Source organism: Dromiciops gliroides, chromosome 2 (assembly GCF_019393635.1).
Source record: "Dromiciops gliroides isolate mDroGli1 chromosome 2, mDroGli1.pri, whole genome shotgun sequence".
NCBI lineage: Eukaryota > Metazoa > Chordata > Mammalia > Microbiotheria > Microbiotheriidae > Dromiciops > Dromiciops gliroides.
The window spans coordinates 210058562-210080962 of record NC_057862.1 but is presented as its reverse complement, the minus strand read 5'-3'; the positions used below and the strand labels follow the sequence as shown (position 1 = coordinate 210080962).

General features: G+C 35.7%; 1 protein-coding gene and 1 pseudogene across 1 annotated transcript in view; one reads left to right on the top strand and one right to left on the bottom strand.

Annotated features, from left to right (window-relative positions):
* Positions 1-22401, top strand: part of LOC122738589 (cation channel sperm-associated protein subunit beta-like) — a 114421-nt gene that overhangs the window by 12603 nt on the left and 79417 nt on the right. The window contains exons 5-13 of the mRNA XM_043980581.1: positions 881-976; positions 2887-3036; positions 4125-4220; positions 5014-5129; positions 5881-5913; positions 16442-16508; positions 16745-16791; positions 17153-17302; positions 21035-21187. Coding sequence (XP_043836516.1) covers positions 881-976; positions 2887-3036; positions 4125-4220; positions 5014-5129; positions 5881-5913; positions 16442-16508; positions 16745-16791; positions 17153-17302; positions 21035-21187 — 908 coding nt within the window. The remainder of the gene's footprint in view (positions 1-880; positions 977-2886; positions 3037-4124; positions 4221-5013; positions 5130-5880; positions 5914-16441; positions 16509-16744; positions 16792-17152; positions 17303-21034; positions 21188-22401) is intronic.
* LOC122741681 lies at positions 8971-9945 on the bottom strand (annotated as a pseudogene).

Genomic DNA, 22401 nt, shown 5'->3' with positions numbered 1-22401 from the left:
AATTATGAAACATGGATGGAGGCAGAATAATGAAGCATGGATGGAGGCAGAATATGGTATGTAAAGTGTTGTAATTTGGAGGATAACATTACCACCTTGTACTTGGCCACAAAAGTCAAAATTAGGACCAACAGTTAGAAATTATATGGATTTAGGTTCAATTTAAGGAAATACAGCCATATTAAAGATGTCCAAAAATGTGATGGGCAGTCTTGTTAAGGGGTGATTTTCTGATTTCTGGAGATGTTCCAGTTATAACTGGGAGACTCCTTGTTAAGAAGGTTATATAATATAATGGTGCTTCAGATAGCATCTAGACAAAGTTGGGCTGCCAATGCTAGGATTCTATAATTCTTTGAAGCTATGCACTGCTTTTCAAATGATTTTGTTAAGCATCTAGATATTCGTTTGTGAAGGAGACTGATAATATGGACAATCATAGGAGCCTCAGAAGGGAAATAATAACCTGTTTGCAGATATCAGCATGCTGGCCTCAAGATCAGTGCATTTTTATTCCAATCCTCCCAGCATTCTAAAAAAAATCTGTTATAAGAGGTAGCATGATCTCATTTAAAGAGAAATTAATTTGGAATCACAGAACCTTTGTTAAAATCCTGATTTTACCACATACTATTTGTGAGACCATGTAAAGGTCACTTAAATTCTCTATATCTCAATTTCATCATGTGTAAGAAGGTAGAGTAGAGTTATATATTATACAAATCTTACAACTTGAAAATATCATGATTCTAAGACTTCTTTAAGAATGAGGTTGATATCTGAATTGGGACATTTTGTAAATTTCCATACCACATACAGTCTCATTTGGTGCCATTGCTTATATGAATTAATTGATTCTTTATTCTTTGTTTGCATATAGATATTGCGCCAATAGAGCAATGGTTTGTAAGTATCTCATTACAAGATGGAGTAACTACTTACATTACTGAAGGAACACTTTTGGATCTTATCCGAGGTAAAAATGAAAGAAAAGTAACAGTGTGAAGCTTCATTAGTGAGAGTTGTAATGGGGTGCAGTGCTATTTATTTTCCTTTGAGTAGTAGTAGAATCAAAATAATAAAAGCCAAAATGTTATATGGTACTTTAAGGTTTGCAAAGTACTTTATATGTTAACTCATTTGATTCTCATAATAAACGCCATGAACTAAGTCTTTTTGAGGAGCCCTCTTGACAAATGAGGAAACAGAGGTAGATAAAGGTTAAGTGATTTTTCCCAGAATCACTCACTGCTACTGTCTGAGGCTAGATTTCAACATAGTTCTTCCTGTTTTGAGATTTAGTATTTTATACATTGTGCTATCCATGAGTAAGAAAATCAGTTCACTTTAAATATAGACTGAACTCATGGACTCATAGAATGTTAAATTAGGAAGGGAATTAAGAGATCATTGAGTTCAACTTTCCCTTTCACCTTCCCACATTCTTTTTCACAGAGGGAAAGTGACTCAATGGAAGTCATACAGCTATCTCATTAAATTATTGTCTTTATGCAAATTGAATGATCAAATATGAGTTCTAGAGAGTAAAGAAGGTTCTACCTAGGATCCCAAATTTAGGATGAAAATTCTGGTCTTCTCCAGGGGATAATCAACTGACTAATTAATAGTGTAGGGCATTCAGAACAGGAAACTTAAAAGCCTTAGTATAAAAACAATCATATCAAAGCACAGCACAACAATTCTAGCAGTGAATGATTTTTGTTGAATCACAGTTGTGGCATGAAATGATTTTTATCCTGAAAGGATAGAAAATTAAATGTATCTCTCCCTGTTTCCACTGCTATGTGACATCATTACCTTTTCTGAACTCCAGTAATGTTGTCAAGTCAAAAAACATTTATTAAGCACTTCCCTGGTGTCAGGCACTGTCTGAATATGATTGTAGTGTGTCATATTCTGCTCACACCCAACTTGCATTCCTTGATTGTCCTTTGACTGATTATCAACTTTAGCTCTTTAAAACATGTACTTCTTATTGATTCAAAGTCATATAACATCACTAGAAGAATAGAAATAATGGAATCAAGAAGGGGAAGCAGACTTATAATGAAAAGCTTAGCTTTATCTATGTTGAGCTTGAAGTATCAATGACATATATAGATAGAGAGGCCCTGTATACAATTAATGTATTGCCCCCCTAAAAGCTTTTAAAAGTATATGGTAATCCAAAAAAGAAGAGAAAAATACCTATTTGTACAAAAGTATTTATAGCAGTTCTTTCTGTGGTGGCTAAGTAAATCAAAGGAATGACGATCAATGGGAAGATAGCTAAATAAACTATGGTATACAGTTGTGGTGGAATATTATTGTGCCATAAGAAATAACAAAAAGGATGATTTCAGAAAGACCTGGAAAGACTTATTTGAACTGTTGTATGGTGAAGTGAACGGAACCAGGAGAACATTGTGCACAGTGACAGCAATATTGTTTGAAGTGTGAATGACTTAACTATTCTTAGCAATACAAGGCTCCCAGACACTCCCAAAGGACTAGTGATGAAACATAATATTCACCTCCAAAGAAAGAACTGATTTTGATTGAACACAGACTGCATCATGCCATTTTCACTTTCTTTTGTTTTTTTTTAATTTTATTCAAGTTTTCTTATACAAAATGACTAATATTGGTAAAGTTTTACATAATTGCACATATATAACCTATATCTGATTTCTTACCACCTGAAGGAGGGGGGAAGGGGAGGGAGAGGAGGAGGGATAGAATTTGGAACTCAAAATTTTAAATAAAATATTTATTATTGTTTAAAAAGAAAGTAAAGAAAATATATTTTAAAAGTAGAGGGTAAAATATTTCTTTTTTTACAAACACAGGTATAAAGTTTAACATTAAAATTTGATCATTCTACAGAACCTATTCTTCAGTGGGAACTTGGGGAACCAATAAGTCTCAGTCAGTTTATTAAGATGATTCCACATGTGAAAAGTATAAGGATAGCAAAATGCCCCTGTGCTAATGATGTGGTAATACTTGGTATCATATGTGATAACAGACTTGAAGGTAAGTTTATACTTTTAAACTGGAATATTCCTCAATGTAAGTAGTACTACTTGGTTATTAGTATTAGTTTTGGTGACATGGATAAACAAAGAAAGGAGAGGAGATTGAGAAGTGGTCAGGCATACAAGGCAAGAACTAGGAGAATGATATAACCATAACTTTGAGAGGAAATAATATTGAGGAGAAACAGGAGATTAACCATGTCAAATACTGCAGAGAGGTTAAGAAGGATCATGATTGAGAAAATGTTATTTTTTGGCAACTAAAAGATCACTGGCAAATATAGAGATGGAAATTTCTCCTGAATGATGAAATCAGAATCCAAATTTCAAATGGTTTAAAAGATTCAGAAGAAAGCAAGTGAAGGCTCCCAATGTAAATGGTTTTCTTAAGGAGTTTAGGAAGTCCTCTATCCCGATTCTTTTGTGGGAGATATCTGAGAGGGCACTGGAAAAAGTAAAAGAAAAAAAATCAAGAGGAGAAGGCAGGATGGGTTGCAAGCTGCACCAATGGAAGGTATGTTTACCTCAATGTGATCAAAGATCTGTTGAATATTGAATATTACTGGCACCTAACACACTGCTTTGTGCATGGTAGTCAGTTAGAAGACCAGAGGTTAAGTACCAGCTCAGCTCCTTGCCTGCTCTGTGACCATGAGTAGTTTGGTTAATTTCTGTGATCCTCAATTTCTACATCTGTGAAAGAGGTATAATGACATTTACCCTATCTCATTGTCTTGAGTGCTGTGAGAGAAATACTTTGTAAACTGTAAAGCACCATGGAAACATGAATGGTTATATTGTCCCAGAGTCATTCTGTACCAGGAGACAATCAAATATTCATCCATACAATGGACTTGTTAGGAAAGCTGAAGGAAGATTTTTTTTCTTTTCTCCCCAAAGATGGATGAGTGTAATAAATAAGGAATGGCCCACTTATAGCTCAGAGAAGTTCTTCCTAGTTACCTGATACTACAAATTTGTTAAAATTGATTCAGATGTAATTAATCTTGCTCATTCTTTTTAAAGTTTCAAGTGTTAGCCTCATTTAAATCTTTGTCTTGGATTTAATTTTTTTCTTTTATTTAGGTGTCTACCTAGGCTTGACTGTGTCTGGATTTTGGGATAACAATGGTACCTCATGGCACAATTTGACAGAAAATATTTGCTCTGTATTATCACAAGGTGATTTTTTTTTTCCCTGACCAAGTCTTTAGGAAGCATCTCCCCTATGTCCATCTTTTTTTCCTGGTGGGTCAATGAGGGTTAAGTGACTTGCCCAAGGTCACACAGCTAGTAAGTGTCAAGGGTTTCAGGCCAGATTTGAACTCAGGTCCTCCTGTATCCAGGGCCAGTGCTTTATCCACTGTGCCACCTAGCTGCCCCCATATGCCTATCTTTTGAGACAAATGTGGGCAGGGCCCTTTCTCTCTCTGGCCTCAATTTATCCACATGTAAAATGAGGGGACTATACGAAATATTCTCTAAGGTGTCTTATTTTTTAATCCTATGATTTTAAATTACAAAGGGTATGGGATTGCATGTATTTATGAAGTCGTATAGCATTTCTGACCAGTTTGTTGACCCCAAATTTCAAGAAGAAAGATGTAAAGGACCATATACATTGTGATTATTGAATGCTCAATAGTAAATCAGTGGTATAATTAGAATTTAATACTCAGGATTGCACTGTGCTAACATATTTAGATAATAGTTACCCGAAATATTACCTTTTCTCATTGGCATAATAATAGTAGAGCCATTTTAGAGCCCAAAATTATTCAGGATACTATAGGATCCAGAATTTAGAAAGTAAAACCTTGGGAGGTTAAATGATTTGTTCAAGGTCATCTAGCTAATACATGTCAGAGTCAGGATGTAAATTCAGATCCTCTGACACCAAATCCTGATTACTTAAAGCATGTTGTCCATTAATAATGAATTTATAATGACTTATATGGCTATTTCCCTCTGTTAGACTGCCTAGATTTTTCATTTGTGGATGTTGTTTTAACAAATCATCATTTAATACTTCTCACCTCATTGGGTCTTTTTACAAGTGAGGATCTTCGGTATCCAAAGAAGAATTTAATGGTATGTGTTTCAGCTTTGTAGTTATTGATCTTAAATGTTTGTATGACATCAAGCCAATATATACTTGATATACTATTTGTGGTGTCTCATAGAACAGAATTAGTTCTGACCCATAACTGGTTCTGAGAAAAAAAATTAAAAGACATATAAAACATTTCCATTGTGGGGAATGCAATTGGTCTTTACTGTACTATGAAAATAATGCAAGACAATAAATTGAGGACCACAAGAGGCAAGATAAAGAATAAGAGAAAAATGAAGGAGATAATTTCCCATAAGGTTCAGCCTGAAGTTGGGAAGATTTATAGTAAACATCACCTCTAGAGTCAAGTATTTAAAAAAATACCTGTTATATGGAATGGGAATTAAATGGTCTGCATGGTCCCAGAGGACAGCATGAGAGCAATGGGGTACAGGGATGTGGAGAGCATGAGGTCAGGGGGAAAGAAATTTTGACTTAATTTTGACTCTTCCTGAGAACTATAATCTTCCAAAAGGCTTCCTTGTGGGATATTAGGTTCCCTCTCATTGGAGGTTTTCCTTTAGAAGACAGATGACCCTTATGGATACTGGAGAACGGATTCTTACTCATATATTGGTTGAGTTAGAATGTTTAACTGAAGTCCCTTCCAACTCTGAGATCCTGATATTATTTTGTTATTCTATATCTCCTCGTTAGAACTTTAGTTCACTTCTTGTTATACATTCTCATTTGAAGACATAATCCTTTTTCTCCTTTTTTTCCTTCCAGTTTTCCAGAGCAAACTTTTGTGGTTTTGAAAGGGTAAGAGCATAAATTAATAGAGATGGGGATTGCAGACTAGTCAAAGGAGGGAAACATGGGTGCTAAAGATGGATGTTTTAATATATATGGTTAAATGAGAGAGTAACTACATTAGAATCACCCCCACTGTAGCAGCATTATACAGTTTAAGTTTTTCAAAAATGCAACAATCCAATTTCAGGATGTATGGAGCAGATGATAAATGCAATAGATAGTCAGAAAGGGAGGAGATCAGTATTTCAGGAGACCACTGGGTTTTAAAAACTCTGTGGATGATGTGGCATATGGTGTGGGTCTTAATCTATTGGTAGAATTTAGATTGGTAGTAGGCATGTTGGAAAACAGCTGTGTGGTACACTGGACAGAGTGCTGAGCCTAGAGTCAGGAAAACTCATCTCCTTGAGTTCAAATACAGACTCTGACATTTATTAGTTGTATGACCCTAGGCAAGTCACTTAATTATGTTTGCCTCAGTTTATTCATCTATAAAATGAACTGGGGCAGCTAGGTGGCACAGTGGATAAAGCACCGGCCCTGGATTCAGGAGTACCTGAGTTCAAATCCAGCCTCAGACACTTGAAACTTACTAGCTGTGTGACCTTGGGCAAGTCACTTAACCCCCATTGCCCCGCAAAAAAAAAAAAAAAAGAACTGGAGAAGGAAATGGCAAACCACTCCAGCATCTTTGCCAATAAAACCTCAAATAGGGTCACAAAAGGGCAACTAAAAAAATGACTGAACAATAATAACAGGCATGTCAGGGAGATCAATTGATAACAACATCCCAGCTATAGGAATTATATGAATAGAAAACAAGAATGAACACTGTGACATTAGGAAACATTGAGAAAACATATAGTCAAACCAGAGTGTTTCTGACATACAAGTTGAATAGATGAGGAATGGCCAGATTACCTGGGGAATTGGAGAGGAAATAATCTTGCTTTTATAACCTGTGGGGAGCTGTTATTTGTTAAACAGAAGAGCTACATAATGAAAACTATGCATCAGGAATATTAGGCTGGTAGCTACAGTACTCTATTTCCTCTTCTAGACAATTTGTATTCTTGTAAATATTAATCCATTTCACTTAGATTGTCTGATTTACTGGCATTTAATTGGGCAAAATAGCTCCTAGTAATTGTTTTAATTTTACCTTCATTGCTAGTGAATTCACCCTTTTCATTTTGATATTCTTCTTTAAAAAAAATCTAATTAATATCCAGTTTATCTATTTTGTTTCTTTTCATAACTCTAGCATTTAATTTTATTTATTAGCTCAATGATTTTCTTACTTTCAATTTGAATAGTCTCTCCTTTGATTTTCAGTTTTGATTTTCAATTTGGTGCTTAATTGGGGTTTTAAAATTTGTTCTTTTTCCAGTTTTTTTTGGGTTGCATGTCCAATTCATTTATCTGCTTCCCCCCTCCCGCCCCCCCCCCCCCCCCCCGTTTTATTGATGTAGGCATTTAGAGAGATAAATTTGCCCCTAAGTACTGTTTGGTTGCATCCCACAAATTTGGGTATGTTTTCTCTGTTGTCAATGTCTTTAATTAAATTATTTATTGTTTCTGTGCTTTATTCTTTCTCACTTTATTCTTTAGAATTAGATTATTTAGTTTCAGATTAATTTTTAATCTGTTTCCATGACCCTTTCTTGAATGCAATTTTTATTTCATCATTATCTGAGGAAGATGCTTTTAATATTTCACTTTTCTGCATTTGCTTGTGAGGTTTTTATGCCCTAACACATGATTAATTTTTGTGTAGGCGTCATGGACCACTGAGAAATAAGGTATATAGTACATTTCTATTTCCATTCAAATTTCTCTAATGGTATATATCTAACTTATCTAAATTTTTATTCATTTCCTTAATTTTTTTCTCCTTTTTTGGTAGGATATATCTCATTTTAAGAGGGGAATTTGAGGTCCCCTACTAGTATAGTTTTACTATTTCCTCCTGTAACTCATTTAGGTTTTCCCTTAAGATTGGATGCTATAACATTCAGTGCATATATATTTTGTATTGTTATTACTTCATTGTCTATGGTACCTTTAAAAAATAATCCAGGGGCAGCTAGATGGCGCAGTGGTTAAAGTGCTGGCCCTGGATTCAGGAGGACCTGAGTTCAAATCCAGCCTCAGACACTTAACACTTACTAGCTGTGTGACCCTGGGTAAGTCACTTAACCCCCATTGCCCAGCAAAAAAAAAATAATAATCCATTAAGATTTATTTCATCTTCATACAGAATGCAAAGACTCCCTTCATAACCTAGGTGAGAAACATTAAACTTTCAATATTGTCCACCAGCAAAGAACACTTTCCCAGGTATCCTTGGGGCTATGAAGTTTACCTTTTCAATGTACTTCATAATTCTGTTACTGGTAGCCAATGTGATTCCATGAATTTCAATAGTCGATTCAATTCAATATTTAATATTTGAAGTCCATGAGCTTCAAATAGAGTGATTATTGCAGGTAAGATACATATTCATTTCTCTAGGTGACTTCTCCATAGCACATACAAAATACATTTGAGCCTACTGGAATCAGTAAGAGGCAAGTCTATTTTAACAAACCCTAATTATACATTCTGAAAAAATTACAATATTTGTACAAAAGCTATACCTTACAGTGAAAATTTCTCATAACAAAATCCCCAAAACTAGAGGTTGTGCTCAAAGTCACAGAAATGCCTTCAATGGATTGGCAAAATGCCTGTACAGTACTTCTTATAATTACATAAGAATGTTTAAAAGGTATCAATCCTAGGAGTATTTGCTAAAAAGCCCAAGATAGATAGCTATGCCTGGAACTCCTTGAAGACAAATCTTCTTAAACTGTGGGTTGCAATCCTAAATGAGGTTACATAACTGAATATGGAGATTGTGAAAAATTTGGCAACAGTAAAAGTTTATGTATACCTATTTTATATACCTACATACCCCAGGGTCATGAAAAAATTTCTTGGGCAAAAGGGGATCACAAGTGGAAAAAGTTTAAGAAGTCCCACTTTAAGAAACATAATAGCATTTACTCCATTTTACAAAATCTACTCTATTTTCAGTTGCTTTCCTATTAAGTCCTTCTGAGATGATAAAAATAAATAAAAATCTTCTTTTGTCTGATCATTGTCTTCAAGTTTCCTGATTTCAAGTTTTAAACAATTGACAGTTTAATGACTTGCTTTTAATCTCTCTTTAAGTTCAGCAATTCTTTTTTTTTTTTGCAGGGCAATAGGGGTTAAGTGACTTGCCCAGGGTCACACAGCTAGTAAGGGTCAAGTGTCTGAGGTTGGATTTGAACTCAGGTACTCCTGAATCCAGGGCCGGTGCTTTATCCACTGAGCCACCTAGCTGCCCCAAGTTCAGCAATTTTTAAGCTTTTTTTCTTGGTAGCATTTAATTTTTCTTTTGTCATTTTCATTTCAAATTTAGCAAATTCTGTTTCTTGCTAATAGGCTCCTAAGGTTAGCTCGCAAGATGTTGTTAATAACTGTTTTATCATTGCTGTTGGATCTTGAAATATCATTTAATCATAGAACTTAGAAACCACTATCCTTTCCCCCAGCACTGCAGCAGTGTCCAACTGAAATAATTTCAATGAGTGGTAAAGTGTTAACAGGACTTTCATTAGGATCAATGAAAATATTTGGGTGATTATTTCAAATTCACCCCACCTTTTTAATATAATCTAATATAGTGACAGTAGTAACTCTTAAAAGATTATCATGGATCTCATGCATTTTCTTCACATATGCTGACACATTCTCATTCGGGTATATGTGTGTACATATATACATATATGCGTGTATATGTGTATATATATATATATATGTATATATATGTATGTATGCATGTATGTATAGGTGTGGACAGAATATATACCATCCACTGATGAGTATGACCATCTTCTCTTTTTTTTCCAACATATCAAATAATATTACTATAAACTGTAAGTTTAACAACAGTATCCCCTTCTCTTTCCCACTTGAGTCAGGGCCAAATTTGGCCATTCTCTTGAACATATTGTACCAGGGGAGAAGCTGCCAGTGCTGCCCAGGAAAAAGTGCTGGGGCTCAGCACTTTTTTTTCCTCAGCTGCACCAAGATCTCTTCCTCCTCAGCCTCAAAACCTACTTAGTCCAAGAGGAGGTGAACCACGGGGGGGGGGGGGCGGGAGGGGCATAAGCCTGGCTCTGCTGGTAGTATCATGAGGCCCATCCAGAGAGTAATACCTTTTAGCAAAATGTGGTTTCTCTGCTTCTCTAATTTAATTAGATCTATTTTTACTTTTGTTTACAGACCATTATTGCTAGTCTTGCTTTTTTTAACCTCTGCTGATGCATAATATATTCTATTCCAGCTCTTCTTTATGTGTCTGTGCTTCAAGTATGTTTCTCATAAACAACATATTGTAGGATTCTGGCTTTAATCCACTCTGCTAATTAGCTTCTGTTTTATGGGTGAGCTGATCCAATTCCCAGTCACAGTTATGATGGCTGTGTATTTCCTTCCATCCTATTCCCCTCCCCATTTATCCTTCTTTCCCCCCGCCCTTCATTCACCCTCTCCCTCCTTCCTAGTGTTTTGCTTCTGACAACCTTTTCCCCCAACCCTCCATTCTTTTTATCTACTCGCTCCCTTCTATCCCCTCCCCCTCCTACTTCCTAATAGGTAAAATTGAATGTGTGTTATTTTCTCTTTGAGCCAATTCCAATTCCAATGAGGTTCAAGTGTTACCTGCCACCCCCCCCATCCCATTTTCTCCTCCATTGTAAAAGCTTTTCCTTGAAAGCACACCTCTTTAATGTGAAATCATTTATCCCATGCCCTTCCATCTTCTTTCAATGTATCCCTCTTTCTCATCCTTTAATTTTATTTTTTTATATCATCCTATAACAATCAACTCACATCTGTGCCTTCTTTCTATAAATACTTCTTCTAACTGTCCTAATTATGATTAAATTCTTAAGAGTTAAAAAGTATCATCTTCCTGTATATGAATGTAAACAGTTTGACTTTATTGAATTCCTTATGATTTCTCTTTTCAGTTTACCTTTCTTGTTTCTCTTGAAAGTAATAATTTCTATTCGCTTTTTGTCTTTTGATCAAGAATGTTTGAACATCCTCTATTTCATTAAATATCCATTATTGCCCACTGAAGGATTATATTCAGCTTTTCTGTGTATTCTTGGCTGTAATCCTAGTTCCACAATATCATATTCCAAGCTATTATCCTTTAATGTTTGTTGTTGTTCGTTTCCAACACTTTGTGACCCCATAGTGGGTTTTCTTGGCAAAGGTACTAGAGCGGTTTGCAAGTCTCCTTCTCTAGCTCATTTTGTAGATGAGGAACTGAGTAAAACAGGGATAAGTGACTTATCCAGGATCACTTAGCTAATAAGTGTTTGAGGCCAGATTTGAACTCTGGAAGATAAATCTTCCTGACCTCAGGCCTAGCACTCTATCCCTTTGTGACCTAACTGTCCTTTATATTGTCTGCTGTTATTTTAAATGGAATTTCCCTATCTCTTGGTTTTAGGCTATCGGGGCAATTTTTCTCCATAATTTCCTGAAATACAATGTCTAGGCTCTTTTTTTATCATGGACTTCAGGTAATCCATGTTAAGGGCTAAAATTCTAGCTAAACTGTCTAAAACATCTAATGAGTGGGTGCCAATAAATTATAAGCTTTAGCAAGAGTTAGGCTTTTAAGCATTTATTAAGGAGAATAAGAATTTGGTAAAGAGAGAGAGAAAGGCCTACATTCATCTATCTATTAAAGGGAGAACACATTTCTTGCTTCGCTCTCCACCAGAGTCCAAAGGGAAGAGAGCGAGACCGAGAGAGTCTCTTCCTTCTTCCTCCCACTAGCCAACGTTACTTCCTGATGCCAAAGAAAAGACTCCTGGTCTTCCCCTCAAAGACCTTCGTTTCATGGGCGGTACTCTTCTACAGTAAGTTTCCAGCGGGTGGCGTCATTCCAATCGTTACATCCAATAATTCTTAAATTCTTTTTCCTCAACCTATTTTCTAGATCAATTGTTTTTCTGGGGAGATATTCACATTTTCTTATGTTGTTTTTTAATTCTTTTATTATTTCTTAATGTTTCATGGAGTCATTAGCTTCCACTTGTCTAATTCTAATTATTATGTTATTTTCTTCAGCGAGTGTTTGTACTACCTTTTTCATTTAGCCAATTCTACTTTTTAAGGAATTCTTTTCTTCAGTGAATTTTTTTAACATCTTTTTTCCATTTGGCTAATTTTGTTTTTTAAGGTGTTCTCAGTGGATTTTTGTGCCTCTTTTATCATTTGGCCTATTCTGGTTTTTGTTTGTTTGTTTTTGTTGTAGCAATTGGGGTTAAGTGACTTGCCCAGGGTCATACAGCTAGTAAGTGTCAAGTGCCTGAGATCAAATTTGAACTCGGGTCCTCCTGAATCCAGGGCTGGTGCTTTATCCACTGTGCCACCTAGCTGCCTCCATATGTAGTTTTTTTGACATTGTTGTCTTCTGAGTTTGTGTTTTGATTTTCTCAGTCATCTTAGTAGCTTTCTTTCTTATTTTGAGAGGCAATTGGGGTTCAGTGACTTGCCCAGGATCACACAGCAAATAAATATCAAGTGTCTGAGGCCAGATTTGAACTCAGGTCCTCCTGTCTTTTGAGCTGGTGCTCTATCTACTATGTCACCAAGCTGTCCAACTATAGTAACTTTCTATGGTTGGATTCTTTTTTTTTAATTTTTAAAAAATTTTTCTAGTCCATTTCTTGACTTTTAATTTTATATGCTCCAGGAATGGAAGGAGCATTGTTCCAAACATCAGAACTTTCTTGCTGCTTTTCTGAGCTAATTCTGGGGGTCTGTAAATTTTTAGTTCTTCCAAGGTGGTATGATCTAAGGAGAGGTGTGGTCACTGAACTTCTGGCCTGTGCTCTGGTTCTGTGAGTGACCACAAGGATTTTTTCCACCATGAAACTGTGACCTGAATCCTCACTTCTACTGGTACTTCTTCCCACCCTGGAACTACAATTCAGAAGTGTGTATGGGCAATGCAAAAGAGTCCTGTACCCAGTGCCAACAAAGTGTTCTTTGTAACATCCTGAAAAGTTGTCTGACCCCCTTAATGTATGAAACCATTGTTGATGATTCAGTTACCCCCAAAGTCTGCTGCCAGCTTGCTGGGGCATGGCCTGCCCTGTACTGCTCTCCACTCTTACCCCAGTGAGACAGATATTTCCTCATGCTCTTCTAAATTGTCTTGGGTTTGAAAATTGTTTCACCCACCCAATCATTGTTGATTTTGATTTTCCAGAATTCATTTTGAGGCATTATTTTAAATTTATTTTGTGGGAATTTGGGAGGGCTCAGGCAAGTTTGTCCCTTTACTCTACCTTCTTGGCTCTGCTTGTTACACAGGATTATTTTTTTTTAATCATAAAAGTATTTTATTATTTTCCAGTTACATATAAAGATAGTTCTCAATATTTGTTTTCATAAGAATTTTAGTTTCAATTTTTTCTCACTCCCTTCCTTTCCTCCCCCTCCCCAAGAGAGAAAGCAATCTGATATAGGTTATATATGTACAATCACATTAAACATATTTCTGCCATTAGTCATGTTGTGAAAGAAGAATCAGAACAAAAGGGAAAAACCTCAAAAAAGAAAAAAAAACAAAAAGAAAAGTAGAAACAGTATGGTTCAATCTATATTCAGAATCCACAGTCCTTTTTTCTAGATGTGGAGACCACTTTCCATTATGAGTTCTTTGGAATTGTCTTGGATCTTGGTATTGCTGAGAAGAGCTAAGTCTATCACTCAGCATCAGTCCACTTAAGTCTTTACAGGTTTTTCTGAAATCTGCCTATTCATCATTTATTATAGCACAACAGTATTCCATTACATTCATATACCACAATTTGTACAGCCATTATCCAATTGATGGCCATTCCCTCGATTTCCAATTCTTTGCCACCACAAAGAGAGCAGCTATAAATATGTTTGTACATGTGGGTCCTTTTCCCTTTTTACGATCTCTTTGGGATACAGACCTAGTAGTTGTATTACTGGGTCAAATGGACACGGTTCCAAATTGTTCTCCAGAATGGTTGGATCAGTTCACAACTCCACCAATAATGCATTAGTGTTCCAATTTTTCCACAGCTTCTCCAACATTTATTATTTTCCTTTTTTTCCTTTTTTGTCAGATTAGCCAATCTTATATGTGTGAGGTGGCACCTCAAAGTTGTTTTAATGTGCATTTCTCTAATCAATAGTGATTTAGGGGGCAGCTAGGTGGCACAGTGGATAGAGCACTGGCTCTGGATTCAGGAGGACATGAGTTCAAATCCGGCCTCAGACACTTAACACTTACTAGCTGTGTGATCCTACGCAAGTCACTTAACCCCAGTTGCCTCACCAAAACAAAACAAAACAAAATAGTGATTTAGAGCATTTTTTTTCATATGGCAATAGATAACTTTGATTTCTTCATCTGAAAACTGCCTGTTCATGTCCTTTGACCATTTCTCAATTGGGGAATGCTTTGCATTCTTATAAATTTGATTTAGTTCTTTATTTTTCCTTTTTTTGTTTTTTGGTGAGGCAATTGGGGTTAAGTGACTTGCCCAGGGTCACACAGCTAGTGTGAAGATTTAGTTCCCAAATATTTTAGAAATGAGGTCTTCATCAGAAACACTCATTGTAAAAATTGTTTCCCAGCTTTCTGCTTCCCTTCTAATTTTGGATGCATTTTTTCTGCTTGAATAAACACTTTTTAATTTAATATAATCAAAATCATCCTTTTTGAATTTCATAATATTCTCTATACCTTGCTTGGTCATAAAGTGTTCTCTCCATAGATCTTAGAGATAAACTATCTCGCTTTTGTAATTTACCTATGGTATCACCCTTTATGTCTAAATCATGTACCCATTTTGATGTTATTTTAGTATATGGTGTAAGGTGTTGGTCTATGCCTAGTTTCTGGCATACTGTCTTCCACTTTTCCCACCAGTTTCTATCAAATAGTGAGTTTTTAATCCCAGAAGCTGGAATCTTTGGGTTTATCAAACAGTAGTTTGCTAAAGTCATTTACTACTGTGTCTCCTGTGCCATGGATCCACCACTCTATTTCTTAGTACCAAATAGTTTTGATGACTGGTACTTTATAGTATAGCTTCAGATTTGGTATGGGTTGTCCACCTTCCATAGGATTATTTCTGATAAAATGCCAATAAAAATAAGAGGAATAAAATCTAGATAGTAATAGTTTAGGCAACATGGCATAGCAAGTTGAAATTCAAGCTTAGAAAAGAGAAGACTTGGGTTGAAATCCAATCTCTGCTACATAATCATTATGGGGCCCTGGACAAGTCATTTAATCATTCAATATCCCCAGTTGCAGAAGAATTACCAATGTACTTTTGAACAAGGAGTTTTCTTCCTGGAGTTCTCTACATTACTGGAGTGCCAGGTGTGCAGCAAGGAATCGCTCACCTTTATGTGGTATTTTAGTTATTCAATATGTTTACCCACAGTTTGTAGTCTACCATCACAACAACCCTCTTATTTATGCTTGGAAAATATCACCCCTGATTTAATATATGAGGAACTCGAGTCTCATGGAGTTTAAGTCCTTTGCCTAAGGTCACAATCTGTTCTATGATAAAACTGACACTTGAACTCAGATCTTCCAAGTTCAAGTTCAGAACTCATTCCAAGGTGTAACATGTTAAAATACAGAGAACAATGATACCTGTACTGTGTATTAAGTAAATAACAAGCCATTGTGTGGATCCAGAGGAGGTAAGCTTACTTCCAGTTGAGGGCATCAGTGAAGCATGACATAGTGAGAAGAGCATAGGACCTGGAGTTCAGAGACTTACCCTGAAATCTTGCCTCTGATATTTATTAACTTGATTGACCATGGGCAAGTCATTTGACCCCTCTGAGACAACTTTCTCTTCTGTAAAATAGAAATATTTTTACTAGATACTTCACAGGGTTGTGTTAAGAAATTTACCTCATAAATTTTAAAGAGTTATAAAAGTACAAGTTATGACTTCATGGAGGAGAACAAAAATAGGAACTACATCACACATTGTCCAGAGAAAGCTCTACATGGAAATCACAATTGATTCCAACATTCAATTGACTTGGGTTCCCCCAAGCTGGTCTAGATTTGAAGAATGTGGGATGGAGTACTTGTCTTCAGTAAGTCATGGAATGTTGTTAGCTGCTAGCATCCTTGGGAAAATATTTGATAGATCTGGGTTTTACTACACTTTTTGCTATTAATTTTTATCACTAACTTCTTCATTTTCTCCTTTTCCCCTCCTGCATTAAATTGTTTTCTGTTTCATCTTTTCTAGATTGTATGACTTACTCTTTTCTGAGTATATTTTCTTTCCACTCTCAATTATTCTATTCTTAACCAGTATTTTGAGACTTTCCATTAATTTCTTTATAATCTCTCAAATCTACATGGAACTACGAGATAATGTATTTCTGTTTTTAATAGGAAGATTATGTGCGGGCAAAACTATGGTATCATGAAAGATGTTTAGCTAACAGGGAACAATTTGAAGGTAAATTTTACTTAAACATATTTGAATGAGCATTGCATTTTAAATAAAATTAATAATAAAATAGTGTGATATATTATTGTGCTTGAGCTAAAATTTTCTATGAAATCTACTGTCTTAAATATTATTCATTAATCATTAAAACAAATTCAAAGTTTAAAAATGCAATTTTATTAACTGCTTGAAACCTATATGAAAATGCCAATTATGCTCATACTTTTTATAATTTATGATTTTAGGTGATTTTCTTGCTATCACTTTTGACAAAAACAAGACTTTGAGCCAGGTAAACTGTTGCATTAAAAGAAAATAAGAACTATTATTGTTGAATGATTATTGAAAATTGCTACTCATAATTTTTTTAAATGACAGTTCTTTCCAATAGAAAATGTTACTCTCCTTGTAATTCCAACGTTACTAATGAATGCACTTCATGAAATTTGTCAAATTTTATGAATTAGCAGCCCTAGAAATGAACTTCAAGATAATAATCAAGAATGACCTAGTTGAAGTTGACAGAAGCATTCCTTAAAAGCCAAATCAAGATGCAAGAAAACAAAAGTTCATAGTCGCTGATGTTTAGAGGTACCCAAATGGTATCTTAGATGAAGTAAATCTCAAATTTTTTTATTTCTTTTTTTTTGTAGACATCCACTTGTTTCTATAGTGTAGATCCATTTGCTTACTGGAGGCCTTGCTTACCCAAAATTTCAAAAACAGGGAAAGTCAGTTACAGAATTGTGTCATTTCTTATAGATGATGAGCAGAGAACTGCAATCTACCTTATGAAGACACAGGTATGTCTGTCATTTTAAGGTGGTTTCGTTTCCAGCCAAATACAATGGAAATACAAATATCTAATTTGCAGTTGATCACCAATGGCATCATTACATAGTAGTCCTAGCAATGGCAAAAGGGTTTCAGATAGTCTAGTAGGAAGTATTTTTGTATAGTCCTTTCCTAGAATCACATAACTTCAAAGAATTAGAGATTTGAAAGGGACTGAAAAGGTCATCCAATCCAATCCCTAACCTGGATATTACTTCAGTTTAAACATACCCAGGAAACGCTTACTTCACCTGTGTTAGAATTAACTATCTCCCCATAAAACCCTTTCCATTTTAACAGTTCTAAAATAACTTTTAGTTATTTTAGAGTTATCCTGAGTCATCAGAGTCCAGAACATCAGGAAGATACATGAATTAATGTAGGGCAGGAAATAGATAGCCCCTTATATAGCCCCTATCTAAAAATCATAGAATCAAAGAATTATAGATTTGTAAGAGACTACTAAATTTATCTATTCCAATCCCTAACCCTAATATGTTTTCTATTTAAAGCATCACTGGCAAACACTCATTGCCCCTTAGTCAGAATTCAATGTTCACCAATGTAGCCCTTTCTATTTTTAACACTTTTAAATAATTCCTATTACTAGGGTTATCATGAATAACCAGAGTCCAGACTATTAGGAGGATATGAAAAATAAGGGAGGGGGAGATCATTGCAAGAGTACATAGGTCTTATGTCCAGTACCTCTGATAAAGGCCTCATTTCTAAAATATATAGGGAACTAAATCAAATTTATATGAATCCAAGTCATTCCCCAATTGAGAAATGGTCAAAGGATATGAACAGGCAGTTTTCTGATGAAGAAATCAAAGCTATCTATTACCATACGAAAAGTGCTCTAAATCACTATTGATTAGAGAGATGCAAATTAAAACAACTCTGAGGTACCACCTGACACCTATCAGATTGGCTAATATGACAAAAATGGAAAATAATAAATGTTGGATAAGCTGTGGAAAAATTTGGAACACTAATGCATTGTTGGTGGAGCTGTGAACTGATCCAACCATTCTGGAGAGCAATTTGGAATTATGCCCAAAGGGCTATAAAGCTGTGCATACCCTTTGACCCAGCAATACCACTCTTGGGTCTTTTTCCCAAAGAGATCATAAAAAAGGGAAAAGAACCCACATGTACAAAAATATTTATAGCTGCTCTTTTCGTGGTGGCAAGGAATTGGAAATTGAGGGGATGTCCATCAATTGGGGAATGGCTTAACAAATTATGGTATATGAATGTAATGGAATTCTATTGTGCTGTAAGAAACGATGAGCAGGAAGAGTTCAGAGAAACCTGGAAGGACTTGCATGAACTGATGATGAGTAGAACCAGAATAACACATTATCAACATTATGTCTTTTTTTTTTTTTTTGGTGAGGCAACTGGGGTTAAGTGACTTTCCCAGGGTCACACAGCTAGTAAGTGTCAAGTGTCTGAGGCCAGATTTGAACTCAGGTTCTCCTGAATCCAGGGCCGGTGCTCTATCCCCTGCGCCACCTAGCTGCCCCAACATTATGTCTTGATCAACTGTGATAGACTAGATTATTCTCACCAATCCAACTGAAAAAGAAAGTTCCAAAGGACTCATGTTGGAAAAGGCTCTCAAAATCCAGGGGAAAAAAAGGAACTGTGGAATATGGATGCTGATCGGACCATACTACTTCTTTTGTTTTCGGTGCTGTTGGTTTTCTGATTTGAGGTTTTTCCTTTGTACTCTGATCCTTCTCATATAACATGACTAATGCAGATTTATGTTTAATGTTATTATGTATATATAACCTATATCAGATTGCCTGCTGTCTAGGGGAGGGCGGAGGGAGGGGAGGAATGGAGAAAAATTTGAAATCTGAAATCTCATATAAACAAATGTTGAAAATTATTTCTACATGTAACTGGAAAAAAAATAAAATAATTTTATTTTAAAAAAGAGTACATAGGTCAAAGTGGCTTATCCCCTGCAAACATCCCTGGTAAAGGATGTCTGTAATTCATGAAGGTCATAGTTAGTATAGAAAGCCTATTGCCTAATGAGACCTGGGTTCAAATACCACTTCCCATACTTACAAGCTCTATAACCATGGCAAATCACATTGATTTTGAACCTCATGTTCCTCATCTGCAAAATAACAACAATGATATCTGTACTTCTTACCATACTGCATTATTATGAGGATCAAAAGAGGTATGTATAAAGCATTCTGTAAATTTTAAATGTTACATAAATATTAGCAGTTACTGGGGTGATAATAGAGCCAATTGTCAGTGACAATTTGTCACTTCATTCTGAAATCAATCAGAGGATTGGGAAAGCTACTTCAAGCATGTCTAAGCTTGCCAAGCGTGTCTGGGCAAACAGTAAGCTGACAAAATGAACCAAATTTGCCGTCTATAGACTATGTGTCCTGAGTACCTTACTGCATGGCAGCAAAACATGGACTACATACACTAGACAAGAGAAGAAGCTTAACAGCTTCCACATGCACTGCCTCTGGCACATCCTTGGCATATCTTGGTCAGATAGGATCACCAACACAGAAGTGCTCCAATGTGCACAACTTCCAAGCATCTACACGCTACTGAAACAAAGATGGCTGAGCTGGCTCGGTCATGTGCAACGCATGCATTCCTAAAGACCTACTCTATGGCGAGTTAGCCTCAGGCCAAAGACCTGCTGGACCACCCCAGCTTCGCTACAGAGATGTATTCAAGTGAGACTTGAAGGCTCTGGAAATAGACACCGGCAGCTGGGAGTAGATGGCCAAGGACCGCGCCTGATAAGAGTTCAGTACTCAGGAGCATCTTGCATGCAGCTGAGATGGGCCTCCAAGCTCTAGAGGAAGAAAAATGAATGAGACACAGGAACCAATGGGCAAGAGAGAGCACAGTTTTCCAATGTCCTCATTGCGGCAGGAGCTGTGGCTCCCGTGTTGGATTTCACAGCCACACTGTGGCCTGTGACTCTTCAAGGCACTGATCCATGGTCATCCATGACTGGCCAAAGCCTACTACTGGGGTGATATTACTTGAACTGGAGAAAACACAGAACCAGTATGTCTTTGATTTCGTATCATGATTTTTTTAGAGAACAATTATTATTTTGGCATGTTGCTATAGATTTTTAGCAATTTTTGTAATAGTAAGGGTTTTTTTGCTTGTTATTTTGCTGGTGGTCCAGATTAAGAGGGAATGAGGACATAAATAAGAAGAATGGCACAATCCCCTATAATGTTTAATTGTTTTTAGATAAGAAATAGGTAATCCAAATTATGGGCAGTAGATTGTTATAAATATAAGGAATGGTGGATTGAATTAGACATATCCCTAGCTTATGAAGAGTAAAAATTTTGGGAATGATAAAAGTTCTCTGATTTCTTTGATATGGCACCAATACAGATGTCAACTTCTCTGATATTTAGAAGGTGGATTTATCTATTCTGTAACTGAAAAAAATATTTCAACCTTCTGGAGATGAGCCTTTGTATACTTAATCCAAGATTGTCCTTGAATGATGGGTGAATCAGTGGATTCATACCCAAAGTATATCCAGGTTGGCAGAGCTGCCAATAAATCCATTATTGGCATCAGCAATTCTGAATGAAGGAATAAACTGATGATGATGGAAAAATCCTTCTGACCATGCAATTTTATGTATTCATTTAATTATGTTTTTCTTTTAGCAAAGGATTTCTGTTGCTGTGCGGAATCTATATAAGTCTGTACCACACATTCAACTGAAATTTCCAGTTTTCAGATTTCCTAAGGATTTTTCTCTTGCTCTTGGAATGGTCTTCCATCCTAGGAGTCACTTTCTCTATGTTTTTGGCAATCAGGTGAGTATCAACAAAATTTCACTTGTGGCTTGTTTTAAAATCTCAAACCCTGGCACAACATTGAGTGTAATTAATTTACTTTAATCCTTCCTTAACATACTAAGATTTGAGCAAGTCAACTATGGGGTCTCTGGAAGGTTCCAGTCCTCTCAGAGAAACGGTGAAAGTTTAGGTTCCAACCAACCACAAAAGATGTCAATGTATTAATTGCTTATTGATAACAAAAAGCAAACAAAAAAACTAAACATTTTTGCTCAGGTAGAACAAAATGTAGCTCAATAGATGTTCCTCCAAAGTAGTCTCTTAAGAATATATTAATATCACAGAAAATTTCTTGATAAATGCAACTGTAGAAATAACTCTGTTCAATGACCTTCTCATTGGTAACATCTAATGAGGCATAAAATAGGGAGGGGTATGCTTGCCAAAGGTGGTCTTTCCTATCATTAAATACATTATGTAAAACTTGCAAACAGAACAAGAAATATATATATACACATATATATGTATATATATGCATGTATATGTATGTATATCATATATACATATACATATATGTATATATATATATATATATATTAGTACTTCAGATGTTCCCTTTTGTTGATAAATTGTGTCCATACATGATTAGCTGAAAAAAAAAAAGATCCACTTAACAATTCATAGGGGAAGAACTAATTTGATAAAAAATATCCATTATATGGGTAATAATAAGTTGTTGGATGATCTGTCCTTTGAGTTAATAGAAGGGGGATATTTAATTTAATGGGAGAAAGAGAGTAGGATGCATTACATTTGGGAAATAGTGCAGGGCTTTCAATGTTTACTCCTCAGAGCTAAAAATTTAACTCCTATTGCATGTTCTTCCACTGATACATAGTTTTGAATTTTATACCACATTCTCTAAAGAGTAAAAGTTACAGATGATTCAAAAGACAATGGATAGTGATCTGTTGGGTATACGTAGACCATGGCATATATCCAATCATTTATATATGAACTAGAAATGGTATAAGAGATATTATGGAGGAAATATCTGATTGAAAAAAGAGATAGATCAAGAATGGTGCAATAAAAAAGACAACCAAAGTTTTGCACCCATATTCAAAATGTAAAAAGGAGGAGAAAGTCATTACCATATTTAATGGAGCTCTAAAATCCCATGGGAGGGAGTGGACAAAAATTCAAGGGATGAAAATGTATTATTGGCTCAC